General features: G+C 36.4%; 1 protein-coding gene across 1 annotated transcript in view; it reads left to right on the top strand.

The window, feature by feature from the left end:
• ccdc146 (coiled-coil domain containing 146) overlaps positions 1–13,368 on the top strand; it is a gene marked incomplete at both ends in the record, with an annotated part of 36,744 nt that overhangs the window by 12,621 nt on the left and 10,755 nt on the right. Inside the window, 2 exons of the mRNA XM_079263130.1 lie at positions 342–490; positions 589–817. Coding sequence (XP_079119256.1) covers positions 342–490; positions 589–817 — 378 coding nt within the window. The remainder of the gene's footprint in view (positions 1–341; positions 491–588; positions 818–13,368) is intronic.

The following is a 13,368-nucleotide window of genomic DNA, read 5'->3' as shown; positions in this document are numbered from 1 at the left end:
ATTTAAAGTTGCTCCTTAGAACGATGTGGAAGTGGAAGCGTACCATGTTACATAGACATCCAAATGTGTTTCTGGTTTGTTTAAAACTAAGAGCTAATGTTTGCAAGCGATGATCCTTTCCAACTGCTTTGTCACTCACCAGGCATTTAAAATTAAAACAAGTAATATATTGTTCAAGAGTCAGTTTATTCCCTGGCCAAGCAAGCGAAGCAGATGTGGATACTGCTGTCTGTTTGTCTTAGGTTATTCAGAAATATAAATTTATGTATGGACGGATCAATAACAGAAAAGCCCAGTTATTGTTTTTTTTTATTATTTTTTCTCAATCTAATATTTTGCAGGTTGCTTGGAAGCAATCTGTGATCAGTCAAGAGTATGAAGACAACAAATTGGAACTAATGAGACTCTCGCAGGCAGTCAATTCGCAGGAGGTATCACTCCTTGAAATAAACAGGAATCATGAAACTGCCATACAGCGACGCAATTTCCTGTATGTTCATTGCTCAAAGCCTGCGTAATATTACATGCATGCAAGTAGAATATTTAATCTAGAATTATGTGTTCTTGCTTCTTTTTGTATTTCTACAGGGGAATCCAACTCTTAGAACATGAGGAGGTTTTGGCCAGCTACCGTGAGAAGATGAACAACCAGGAGGCAGCCATCTCTAAGGGCATCATGGCTGTGGAGACCCTGGAGAAGGACATGAGGGATATGCAGTTAGAAATTAATGAAGAGAAAAGACAGATAGACTTGAAGAAGAAGGAGGTGCTGCTCAATAGAAAACTGGAGAATGAGATCACGATGCTGCAGATAGAGGTAAAAAAAAAAAAAAAAAAAAAAAAGTCTGTGCTGCATAAACACACTTAATAAATATGAGTTTTTCAGCAAAGCCTCAACAAAAGCAGGTTCAAGGCTAGTTGTGTGTTCATTAAATTTTTCTCTATGTACGCATTTATGACTTAGCTGTGATTGCTGCGAGACATCCCCTCCTCCTTACTCTGTCTTCTTTCAGACCTTGTGTCAAGAAATGAAAACAACCACTGTGTTTGATGTTTTAACTGCAACCTGTCTTTACAGTTGAAACAAAGCCGAACCATAGATCCTAAATAATTGTTTCTTTTGTCTTCATCAGATAGCTTATTGTCTTAAATGACGACTAAAGATTGCATGCTAGTGTTGTGCTTTTCGACACTTTCCCCTAAAACAGCTCTTCATACACAGCCACTAATTAGTGCAGATTGTGCCTGTGGGATACTGATGTCCGTATTTCTCTAACAGCATGACTATGTCTGTATCAGGATGTGGCTCAGCTCCATGAATCCAAAACCCAATCTTGGATCAGTCAGATCTGTCAATTAGTGCTTCCTGGTGTGTTCAGGTGTTATAAGTTGCACTGAAGAGGCTTAACGTGTGCATCTGCAAACTTATTGTACTAATCTTCTGGAAATGATGCACGTGTGTACTTCACGTGTCTATTTCTGCAAGCCAGAGACTTTCTCCAACTGCACCTCCAGCCAATCTGAAGCTCTGTGTGTGTGCTCCTATCAAAGCATTTGTCAGTTATTTTGTGTCAGGGAGGATATTAGGAAGCGTGTGTTTAGGTTTGGTGTGTCCCATGTCCACTCGACTTTGTTTGAAGCTCAGGAAAATTCTTAAAAAGACATGTTTTTTAGTGCAGTGCCCCAGAAGACAATAGTTTTAGCCACAAGAGTACAAATGAGCAAATATTTGGTTTTAAAACAAGTTCAGAACCTCATTGTTTAATAAGTCTAGTGAAACTACTGTGTCGGAGGGCTTTCTTTCTTTGTCTGTATGTAAAATTCACATGCTAATTAGCTTGCAGTAAAATGGAGCTGCCTAATATTTAATATTTTAAATATTTAATTTAAGTGAGTTCATGCATTTTATTTCAAACAAATATTTCTGAAGAAATAACACAAATAATACAGCTTTTGCATCCACTCAAAATTTTTAGAACTCATTTTTTAGCATTGTTGACAGAGATGATTCTTATTGTTTTGTTCTGGTGAAACAAGTGTCATCTGACAGGTCACGGTAACTCTGTTTGCTAAGTGGTCTCAAAACACAGATGAATTTGCAGAAAGATGATAAAGATCTAAACCGCGAGGGACAATCCCAAAGAACCACAAACTGTACCAGCGCTTTAATTGAGAAAACCAAGACACAAACGTGAATAACTATCAATGTAGTTTTGCAGCAGAGTGATACTTAAAAATTGGAGACAGCCTACAAATACAAACACACACACACACACACACAAACCAGCTTCCCTTCCAATGACTGCACTGAGGGACTGGGTGTGTTTCTGTTCTGATCGAACTGACTGGCCGAGACTTGCTGCTGGACCAGGCTTCTCATATCTAGATCTTGTGCTCTTGGATGAATGTAGTCCTGGAGCGGACTGCTGCTCTTTTGAAAAACACTCCATCTGTTTTTTCCTTCTGCTGTTTATCAGTTGCTACAATAGGTCTTTTTGGCACCTTTATTATTTATTTTTATTATTATTTATTCCTCTTTCTCCTTTGATCCCTAGCTTCCAATTAAGCCTTCTCTTCCACTCCTGCTTTGAGGTATTTTGTATGTCTGGTTTTAACTAAATTTTCCTATATCCTATCTGTGACTGACTTTGCATTTAACTGGACATAGTAATCTTTCATTTCTATATTTCACTTTTAGTCAAGCGTCATTGCTCCAATAATTGCCTCACCATTTGGTTAGGAAAGTTCATTACTAAAATATCTAAACAGTTTTTCATTTACAACTGAAGGATAAATCTCACTGACTCAAACTCATGGTTATGCTCAAGGTAAAGATTTGAGGTGTGTAGTTTGGATTTGGCTCAAGACTCTTGGATCCTACTTTGGATTTCTCTAAATCACAAAGAAATCTTGAACAAGATTATCTTTTCTGTTAGAGAATTATCCTCTTTTGATTTCATTGCTCTTTATACATTTTGCATGCACTACAAAAGGCACACAACAGAAGAGGAAAAACTCCAAAATACACACATCCTCTCTATCCACAGTGATGTTAGCAGTAGAGCACAACTGATACTAGACACGTATAATCTATATTGCTAGATCTTATAATGGGATTTCCAGATTTTTTTTTTTTAGTTTTGTCAGGGTTCAAGAAGCAGCTAACATACCTTTATCAGTCTTTTTAATTTGATATCACCAATTTAGAAAAAAAAAAAAAAAAGATGCAGTAGTCAGATAATCAAGAGAAATCACAACCAAACACATGGCTAGTCAAGTCAAAATCTTATTTTATAACTAAGGTAACTACATTATTTGTACTGTTTGTATTAGAGTTCATAGCCTCACACATATACATACATTCATACATAAACATACAGTTATATCTTGTATACAGAGGTCAGAGTCTTTTGTTTATTTTTGCTGCGGCTATGTCTGTATCATATATTAATTGTTCTACTATCTCAACATTTTCATTTTAGTGTGATAACAAGTTTACTGTAATAGATTATCTCAAGAAGTCAGCCCTTTGTTTTCTCAAGGTAACCACTTGCTGAAGCTGGTTATCACAAGGTCATGGACTTCGTTTACTTTGGATTCCTTAATTATCAAGATGGGCTGAAATAAATGGTTAGCACCTTATTTATATGGTAATTGTTGGAGTTGGTTAGAATCTATAACAGTAAGTTAAGGCATGTGTGTGCCCTTCTGTTTGCTTCCTTTTGATGGCTTTCCTGAACTCTAACAAAGAAAGACTACTTTGTTTCATTGGAGATTTTAAACATAATTGAATCATTATCTTTAGAAAACATTCCATCTTATTTCAAGATAAAGATGTTTTGACATTTTTTAAGCATTTATTGCTCCTGCTTTGCATTGTTTGCCTGTGAAAACACAAGTTCTGAGTTTATTGTTGAACATTGGCATGTTTGAAACTGACCTCTAAGGTCAGCAGGCTGCTTGTCCCAGAACTGGACCATGCTTAATGAAAGTACCATCAGCAGATTTGGCTCTGTGGACATTAAATCGTGGAACAGCTAAAGTACCTTAAGAGACATAATCAAGTCAGAAATGAGCTGTGTTAAGGGAAGGAGACCATGAATGTGATGTCTGTTAAACCGGGACTCAATGGAGTTCCTTCAGTAGTGGGGTAATGTGTTCAGATTTCCACATTTGTGGTCCTTGCATTTGGTTTTCTTTAAACTTTTTGTTGGCACTCGTGGCTTCTATTTGAACATTGCTTGGCCAAACAGAGAGGTGTCAAAAGTCAGTCAAAAAACTGACTTGTAAAGTCTAATGAGTGTGATTCTCTAATGGTCACATGAATTCAGTTGCCTTTTTCCCTAAACTGAGAATTTTGACAGTAATTTTGCAGCAGAATGACTTTCCCTTAAATGCTCTGGTCTGCTTTTAGAAAAGGCAACATAATCTCTTTCCACCTGTTTCTCTGTTCTAAAACATGGAGCTTTCACATGAACCAAATTATACCAACTGGGTACCCATTCAACCAGCTGAACTAGCCTCTTGCTGTTGCACTTTGAATAGTATAAGTCATCATCCTAACTGTTTAGTTGATCATGCAAATTGAGCATTGTAGCAATCTGCAGCTTTCTAAAAGACAATTATGATATTTGACAGAAGCAGACAAAAAAAAAAAAAAAAACCTGTGGTAACAAAAGTAGAAAATAGACCCACATATTCCAACAGGTACCTTCCCTAAGATATACAGGTAAGACTTGGGTAGGACACAGTATCCTTTTAGTGTATTAGCAAATATAAACAAATGTCTAGCTACATAAATAACATAACAAGATGATTCAATAAATAAAGATAATTCAATTGATTTATATATATATATATATATATATATATATAAAAATTTTATTTATTTTTTTTTTTTTTTTAAAGAAGATGAGGAAAAAAATCAAAAGGCCAAAACAGAAAGACATTTCAGTCCAATGAAACACCAAAATCATTTCCCTGCTTAAAAGCCATAAGTTAATTGTGAATCTTTTCTAATGAAGAATTTTTGCCAGACAAGGTTAATCTTATTCCTTTTAATTTCAGAAATTAGAGGATCACCCTGTTCCAGCTGGTGTAGGTTGGGGACAGTTTAGATCTCCAGTTTAACTGTATTTATCACCTGGCTGACAGGGTTGTATATTCTATTAAAATCCTTTAAGTGGAAATTGTGAACAAGTGTTGGCCCAACACAAATAAGGTTGTGAGAGCATCAGACAGTGTTTGAAAGATGTAATCCCAGAATTTTATTATGGAATGACAGCTCCAGAACATGTGACTCCAATTTGTAGTGACCTGTTGGTATTGTTCACAAAGAGCAAAGACTGTATAAAGGATCCTTTCCAGCTGCGTCCTCGTGATGTGAGCTTGAGGTATAGGATTCTGCATTGCATAATCTAATATAGGTAGAAGACCTAAGGATTCTCCTCAATCCCTTCCCCCAAGGTCTCATTTGAAATCCTGTAATTAAGCTCCACCTCCCTTCCATTTCCAAGCACAGAAGATGTTGAGAGGTTAAAATTTGAGTATGTGAGAAAGATTGTCCCTTTGATTGTGAGAAAGGGTTGTAAACACAATATGAAATCAGAGGGGTTGGAAGTTGTGGGAATCCTGGAAAGGAGTATTTGTATAATATTTTATAATGATATATTTTAGATGATATGTAATTCCTCAGTGTTCTCCAGTGTTTTCCTTATTGGGATCCTACACACCAGGTCCGAGTGTGTAAGATATCGCTTCCTCATAGTCCACTGAGCCTGGTGTAAGGGTCTAATTTTTGCATGAGGGGTTGAATAAGTGTTTTACCTATGTGAGTGTGTGTGAAAATGTGAGTGTAAGTGTTCGAGTTTAGGTGAATTTTATGTTTTTGTATGTGAAAGGCATGTTTTTAACCTTGTTTCAGCTTTGCTTTTTTACTGTAAAGCACTTTTTGCTACTTTTATATGAAAAGTGCCATAGAAATAAAGATTGATTGATTGATAAGGAAAAGAGTCCAGGTGATGCAAAAATGTGATTATCCTTAGCTACGTTTACATGGAGACAAATACACCGACTGCAATCAGTTTGAAAGCTCGATCAGAAATGAATAAAAGAATAATGTATCCATATACACCTCATTCTGAATGAAGTGCCAAACTGAAAAGATTTTCATTCATTTTCACAGAGTATCCTCTGTGAAATTCTAGTATCATGTAAACAATGAATTGGAAAGTTGTCAGGTTGCATTTCGCAGCACAAGCTCTGGCAAGGCATCAAACTCTGTCTCTACGGCTATTCTTCTTCGATGTGTGCAGTAGGAACACATGAGTATCAAGCTTCTTTAAAGTACTGCACAACTGTGTTGAATTGTTTGGACATATCTTTAATAAATCCTGTAATGTAAAGATCTTTCACGCACATACCTGTCATGGGTTGGACTGTTAGTGTGTCTTTTCTTCTTTCTTGTTTTATTTTGTAGTTTAGCTCCCTTGTGCTTCCTGTTCATCAGCTCACCTGGTTCTGATTTTCTGATTCATTTCACCTGTCCCTCGTTACTCCCTCTGTGTATTTATACCCTTCAGTTGCAGTTCTGCATTTGCTAGTTCACTGTGTGTTTGTAGCCAACTGTGTTATCCCTGTCAAGCCGGAATTAAAACGTCTTGGTTCTGTATCCTGCCTCCCATCTCTGCGTTTGGGTTCACACCTCCAGGTCCATGACAAAACCAAGTCCGACTAGATTAGTTCCCATTTAAACGGCTGCCCTAAAATCTTAAATTGAGATGGTTTCACACCAAATGGGGTAGAAGTCTCCATGTCAACATTGCAATTAAAACTTACACCCAGCATGTAATATTATTGATAAATCTTACCATTTACCATAAGTCACATTATGATGAGATGATTTACTCTGCTGGGATTCAGCTGCATATGTGTCTGAATTCTTAAGACTCTTAATGATGCTACCAAGCTGAAGCATAAGTGGACCCAGAACTGACTCTTGTGGGAACTGACTCACTGATTTAAAACTACCAAATGAAAATGGTAAAACTTGTCACTTAACTTATAAAACTAGTTAAGACCTTGACTTGTTAAATCAACTAAAATAAGAAGTTTTTTAATGAGACTGTTATGATTTTGCAATAATGTTACTATGAAGGCTTTTGGCCCCAGTAACCATGTTGTAAAAATTTATATCCAGAAAGCCTTACGTCAACGAGTTAGTCTTCTAAAACTTTATTACTTTTTATCTGTTTGTTTATCCACCCAGTTGCTGAGTAATTCCAAGTCTCCCTTTTTGTTCAAAAGGCAAATCAATTCCTAAATCACAGTTTTCCATCTAGCTTCCCTGGGCACAAAAAGTGAATCATGGGGTATTCTCCTTTTGCAGGAATCTTGCCAACTTCCTTCATTCTCCCTGCCAATTCGTTTTCCGTGTGAATTCAATCTCCATGCAACTGGAATGCTGTCAGTTTATCATATATATTGTCTATTTGTATTCATCTGTGACCAGTTTATCTGTTGACTGCAGACAAACCCCCTCCCTTCGATGGGAAATTTTGACAAAGATAGATTAGGCCATCTGTGAGACTATTGAAGTTCAATATACTCTGAGGCTTTTATTCCTCTGAGGAATTTTAATTGCTGCAAAATAAACACAAAGTTGGCATATGATTTAAATTTACCACTTGTTTATGCGATGCTGACATGTCAACAACTCATATAGGTTTATGTCTGTCGCCACAGTAAGAGCTGAATGGTGTAGGTCACATTGGTGATATATCAATTTTTTTGACCACTGTCTTATGTCTAGTTACGGTGCATGTTTGTTGCAGAAAATTGCACTAAGAGTATCACACACACACACACACACACACACACACACACACACACACACACACACACACACACACAAATTCAGTAGCGGACTAAGATTAATAAACGGGCGGGGCTGTTGACAGACCGCAGTGTCCCTGTGGTGTTGAATCATATCGTTTGTTTGTCCCAGTCTTAAATCTTTGTCCAACCTGTCTGGAAGTTGTCACTGCAGGGAAAGCCTTGGTGAATTGTGTCTCAATAGCATGTGTGTGAAAGTTTATGTATGAAGCCAAGTCAGACAGGTACAGAGAGAGCAAGCTTTGTATGAAACTCCACACTTCAAACACTGAAGGTCGTTTGGCAGCTCGCCTCTTTAAATGTGATTTCTCTTGAGACAGCTGGCTAAACACCAAATCAAACCTTCAGATGATGTTGGGATGAAGGCCAAATGTGGTCATGGCTGTGTCGCAGTTATTCAGCGGAGGCGTATTTCTATAGATGACCGAAATAAAATGTGTTATGGCTCCACAAAAAAAAAAAAAAAAAAAGTTTAAGTTTTGGATTTTCTGTAAGCTTTCAAGGCCAGCTTTGGGAAATTCACTGTAAAATTAAATTTAAATTAAAAATAATTCACTGTGAAAATGTGTTCCTGTAGATGCACAACACAATATTGTTTGTGTTTATGATTATAGATAAATACTGCTTTCTGACTACTGCTGCTACTACGACAATTGCTGCATCTTGTAATGTTAAAAAGGATTTTAATATAATAATTAGCAATGTTCTGATCCAGTCTTACATATCAGATCAGGCACATTTAGTACATCTTAACTTCCAATACTACATGCTGTTGGACCATAAGTTCAAAACATAGTGATTGGCACATACTTAATTAGCATATCAACAGAGATGCTACCACCAAAGCTATTAAAGTCTTTGTGTGATAACTGATACGATTACATAAATAAGATAGGCAGAACTTATATCACTCTATCTTTCTATCTCTCACTCTGCTTTCTATCACTTATTGGTTGGTTTAGTATTGGTTGGTTTTGGGTTTATTATTAAGTTCTCCCAAGATGTGAATGGTTGGTTGTCCCTTGTGTTGACCCTGTGATATGACTGGTGAACCGTCTAGGGTGTACCCTGCCTCTCAGTTGCTGGGACAGGCTTCAGCTTTCCAGCAATCCTAAATTGGACTAAACACTTAAGAAAATGGATGAGTTTCTGAATGAAATGTTCCAGTTTTACTACAACGTTACACTACAAATGATTTTCTTTGTTCAGAATTGTGTTGGTCTGAAGTCAATCCCAGCTGATGAGCTTTCCAATCATCTGCCACTCATTAAGCCAAGTTGCCTGGGGTAACATAACATCTCCTACTTTTCCCCCTTTCACATGATGCTGAGTTGTTTAAAGTGAGGTTTTCTGTAAATAACAGCATCCTTCAAATATGCTGCAGGTTCAATGCACTCCCACTGTGCATTACTGTTCACACTGCGGCACTGCATCGCTGTAATATGACAGAACATTGTGGAAGTTTCACTGTGAATCATCTTTAAAGTTTCACAACGCTAATATTTTCACCCCCTCCTCAATTTCAACAAAAATCACTAATTAATTTCAAGGTTACACGTTTTAGCTTGCCCCAAATTGTCTTTAATTTACTGACTAATTGTTTTTTATTCAAGCTATCTTAACTGTGTTACTTGCCACCAAAACTTCATTGATTTACTTCATTTACGGTTGCTGTTATATTATTGTTTGCTAGATTGTGAATCTTATTACCAGTGCTGGTTATTCCTTAATTGTAAAAACTAACAGTTGACACTTGTCCTTTGTTGTGACATCTGTTTAATGCCGACAGTCTTACTGTTAGCCTGTTCATTTTATTAAAATTCATAGCTCATTTGGTGCTTATAAAAGCTTCAGCTCCGTTCCTTTGCTCACATGTTCTGCCAACTAACTTTTTATAACCTTTTGTTATGATTATCTAACTGCAGTTTTACTTTCCTGACCTTTCTGCTTTACTGATCCATCCATTTGTTTATTACAAGACTTTTTATACCTGAAATGCGGTATGTAAACAAGGTAATCATTCATATTTATAACATTGTTAAACATGCAGTATGCTTTCTACCGTGTGCCTTTTCAAGCAATCATGTTGATGACTAATTGGGCTGAAATTATGCAAATAAAATGCAAATTTGTAGGCTGCTTAGAAGCTGTCATATCTACTATGTTTTCCAGCGCTCATGAGGCAAAAAAAGAAGCTATGATTTGTAGCTGTCAGATGAAGAAAACGGAAAGACAGACAGGCAGAACAAAGACGCTGACACAGAGACATGTGAATACAAACACACAAATGTCAATGTGTAAGAAGAGTATGAAAAGGCTGCAAAGGAGGGCATTGTTTGGAGAAACACACCAAATTGATTGAAGAGAAGGAGCTTGACAGAATTTTTGTGTATGCCATCAATCATGTAGTGTTTAGTCGGCTTAGGTGGTTATTGGTGAGATTTAAAGACATATCAATCAAACTCAAAACCAAGACTACAAAAGAGTATTCAACCCCCACTGTAAACTACTTGCTTTAAAGCACAGAAATTTAGCCAAAAAGTAGCTTATATTCATCTCTGTCATCATTTAACAGTATGAATCCATTTAGCGTAACTGAATATTGTATGCTAGTAGTTTTGAATATAAACTTATTTAAATTACTGTAAAGAAGTTATTTATCTATATAGCATAAAAAAGATTAAAGTTGTTAAGATTGTTGATTAAAAAGGTGAACTTTTTGCCGACAAACTGTTCCAGATTCATACCTATCCAGGGGGCAAAACCACCGCTGAGAATGATAGGACTGTAAAATAAACTTACTTAGGAAAGTACATTCTCATCACTCGGAAATCCTGTTGACTCAACAGTAAAATAACTCAATCATAAAAAAAGTATTTCATAGTTTTTAAATGGGCTTGTGGAAAATTTAAGCTAACAATATTTCTGAATGATCTGGGTTTTTTTATATATATTTTTTTGTGTCTCTGCTCTTATTTTACGATAGCATTAGCAGTGATTGCAGTGTTAGATTCACTGGGCTCAGTCTGTAGTAATGTAACAATAAAAAATTATATTTTACAACTGTTAATTGAAAAGACTTTCTGTACATGCAAACATCAGTCATAGTGTTACAGTTTGATCTTTTATTTTATTCAAAAAGCCTTTTATTGTCACAAAACAAAGTATAGTGAATAATTTGGGGCAGTCCTTGACCATGGATCTATTAAACGGCTCGCACCAAGATAACCTTGTAATCTGGTCCAGTCTCTGTCCCAGACTACACCATCGCATTGTTACGTAATGGCTTCAGGGGAAATCTGTATATAAGCAAAATAGCTAAAATAATAGTTTTATGTTCATGTGTAGTTTTAAAAAATTAGTTTTATCAACATGACTTTTGCATTTTGAGACACTTCAGGACGTAGCTGAATTAGGTAAATGCATGGTTCTTAGTTTGCTGCTTTTCTGGAATGATGCCACGACTGGATCCAAAGCCTCGTCCGTACCTGGAACAGAACTCTGATCACTGTGGGATTTTGTAGGATTTTAATCGAGCTATCTTTTTTTAGGCTTCTGTTGAAATTAGCCTTGTCATCTTTGCCAGACACACCAGGCTAAATGCTGCTTTTTCAGCTTGTACACAAACCTCTGTAATGATGTTGCACAGTAACACAACTACATATATTCATCTCTTTATATTAGTACTTTTCAGTCTTTTTTTTTATATATGTTTTTTGTCCAACAAGCAGTTTTTTGGACGCTTTTCTTCAAACTATTTCTTATTAGTAGTAGGATAAACAGTCATTTTTGGCTCTGTCACCTCCATAAACATGGTGGTGCATCTAATTTGTAGCTGCTTTGCTCTTCCTAGATTGTTTATCCAGGCTCAGTTACTGGAGCTGATGGTATTGCTGAATGTGGAGAAAGTAAAGTACGATCTGTTTTGAAAGACTTCACCCTGTCCAGATGTTTTCCAAACAAAGATGTTCAAGCAAAACCAAAATGCCACCCAAGAAACAAATCTAAAAAGCTGGTTTACAATAATATCAGTAGTTTCACTTTTGCTAATGGTCCTGCATGTTGGTTTTTGGTCATGTAATTAGAAGATCATCTGTATTTATTGTAATTTTTAAACTTGCTTTAATATTTTGTGGAGAAAAAAATACAGAAAAAAAGAGATTGAGGTTAAGCTAGCTCATGTCGGCTTTTTTATGCTAATTATTCAAAGAAGGTCCAGAATTTTTTTTAAATTTATTATGAATGTAATATAGTCTGGTGTTAAATTAGAAATGGGATGTTCTGAAACTTGCTTGTTCAACTGGAATTGTCATTTTAGATTTTGACAAGAAAAGCATATTCATGTTGTGTAGAATGAACCCTTTTAAAATCCTATTCTCAGTAAAAACTGTAGACACTCCCAGTCCTTGTTGGTTAACTCTGATTCCTGATTTCTTGCATCTCTTCTCTTTTCAAGTCGATTTCTTTTTTTTCTCGCCTGCCTTCATATCCAATCATTTTGCTCCTTTCCTCACTCTGGCCTTGCTGACTCCCTGCTGCTTTCCTTTGCTCTTTTCTCTTCATCTCTCTTTGTTTCTCCAACTTTTATCAATCTCTCTGAGCACATCTCGTTTTAAGTCTATCATCTCCTTACTGTCAGTCTAGCTGCCTTTCAGCTGCTTTGTTTCTGTACTCACACTGAACAAAGGCCTTGGTTAATCACAAGACAGACATTCAATTAAGGAAAAACTTGTGATGGCAGGAGAAAAGCGGCTTTTTAACAGACTGGTCATCCGAGTCTGTTTTAATCAGGTTCGTTGTCTGGGTGCAAAGAGAGAGGCTTCATTAATCTCATTCATGAAGGGAGGTGAAAATGGAAATCATTACTTTGTTCTATGCTTTTCTTTGCTTAAATTGATGTATAGGCACATAAACATATTCTGGTTTACAAGTCTGCATGGTTCAGTGGAAAAGCGCTGCCATTTCATAAGCCAGGTCCTGTCAAGACAGTCTGCCTATGCAGGATATTTCCTCACTCTGTTTTCTCTCTTCGGTTCAGTTTTTCTCTTTACTTTCTGCTTTCTATCCAATAACCTCTCCCTCTTTTATATCTGTCTTCATCTTTCTCTCTCTCCAATCTCTCCGGGCTACTATTAATATTTCTAACACATTCTTTTCTTTCTGTCTGTGTCATCTGATTTGTTTTACTCCTTTTTCTATTTTCTGCCAACGTCCTTGTTATTGTCCCCGTCATGGTTCTTTGATCATCTCAGGTTCATGTATTTTTATACATAGATTGCATTCATTGTGCTGTAATGAGGCCATATGCTTTTGAATTGACTTCCTGACTGAGATACCACACTTCATTCCCGTCTCTTTGGGTTGGGTTTTAAGGATTTGAACATTTCTCTTTGTATTACATATGGATTCTGGAGAATGTGGTATATTCCTTTGTGGTTTTTTTTTACCATTGGGACTCCCTGTAGAATTTGTCCC

Source organism: Telmatherina bonti, assembly GCF_933228915.1.
Source record: "Telmatherina bonti genome assembly, chromosome: 23".
Lineage (NCBI taxonomy): Eukaryota > Metazoa > Chordata > Actinopteri > Atheriniformes > Telmatherinidae > Telmatherina > Telmatherina bonti.
Note: the sequence above shows the minus strand (reverse complement) of the source record. Positions and strands in the feature narration are given on the sequence as shown.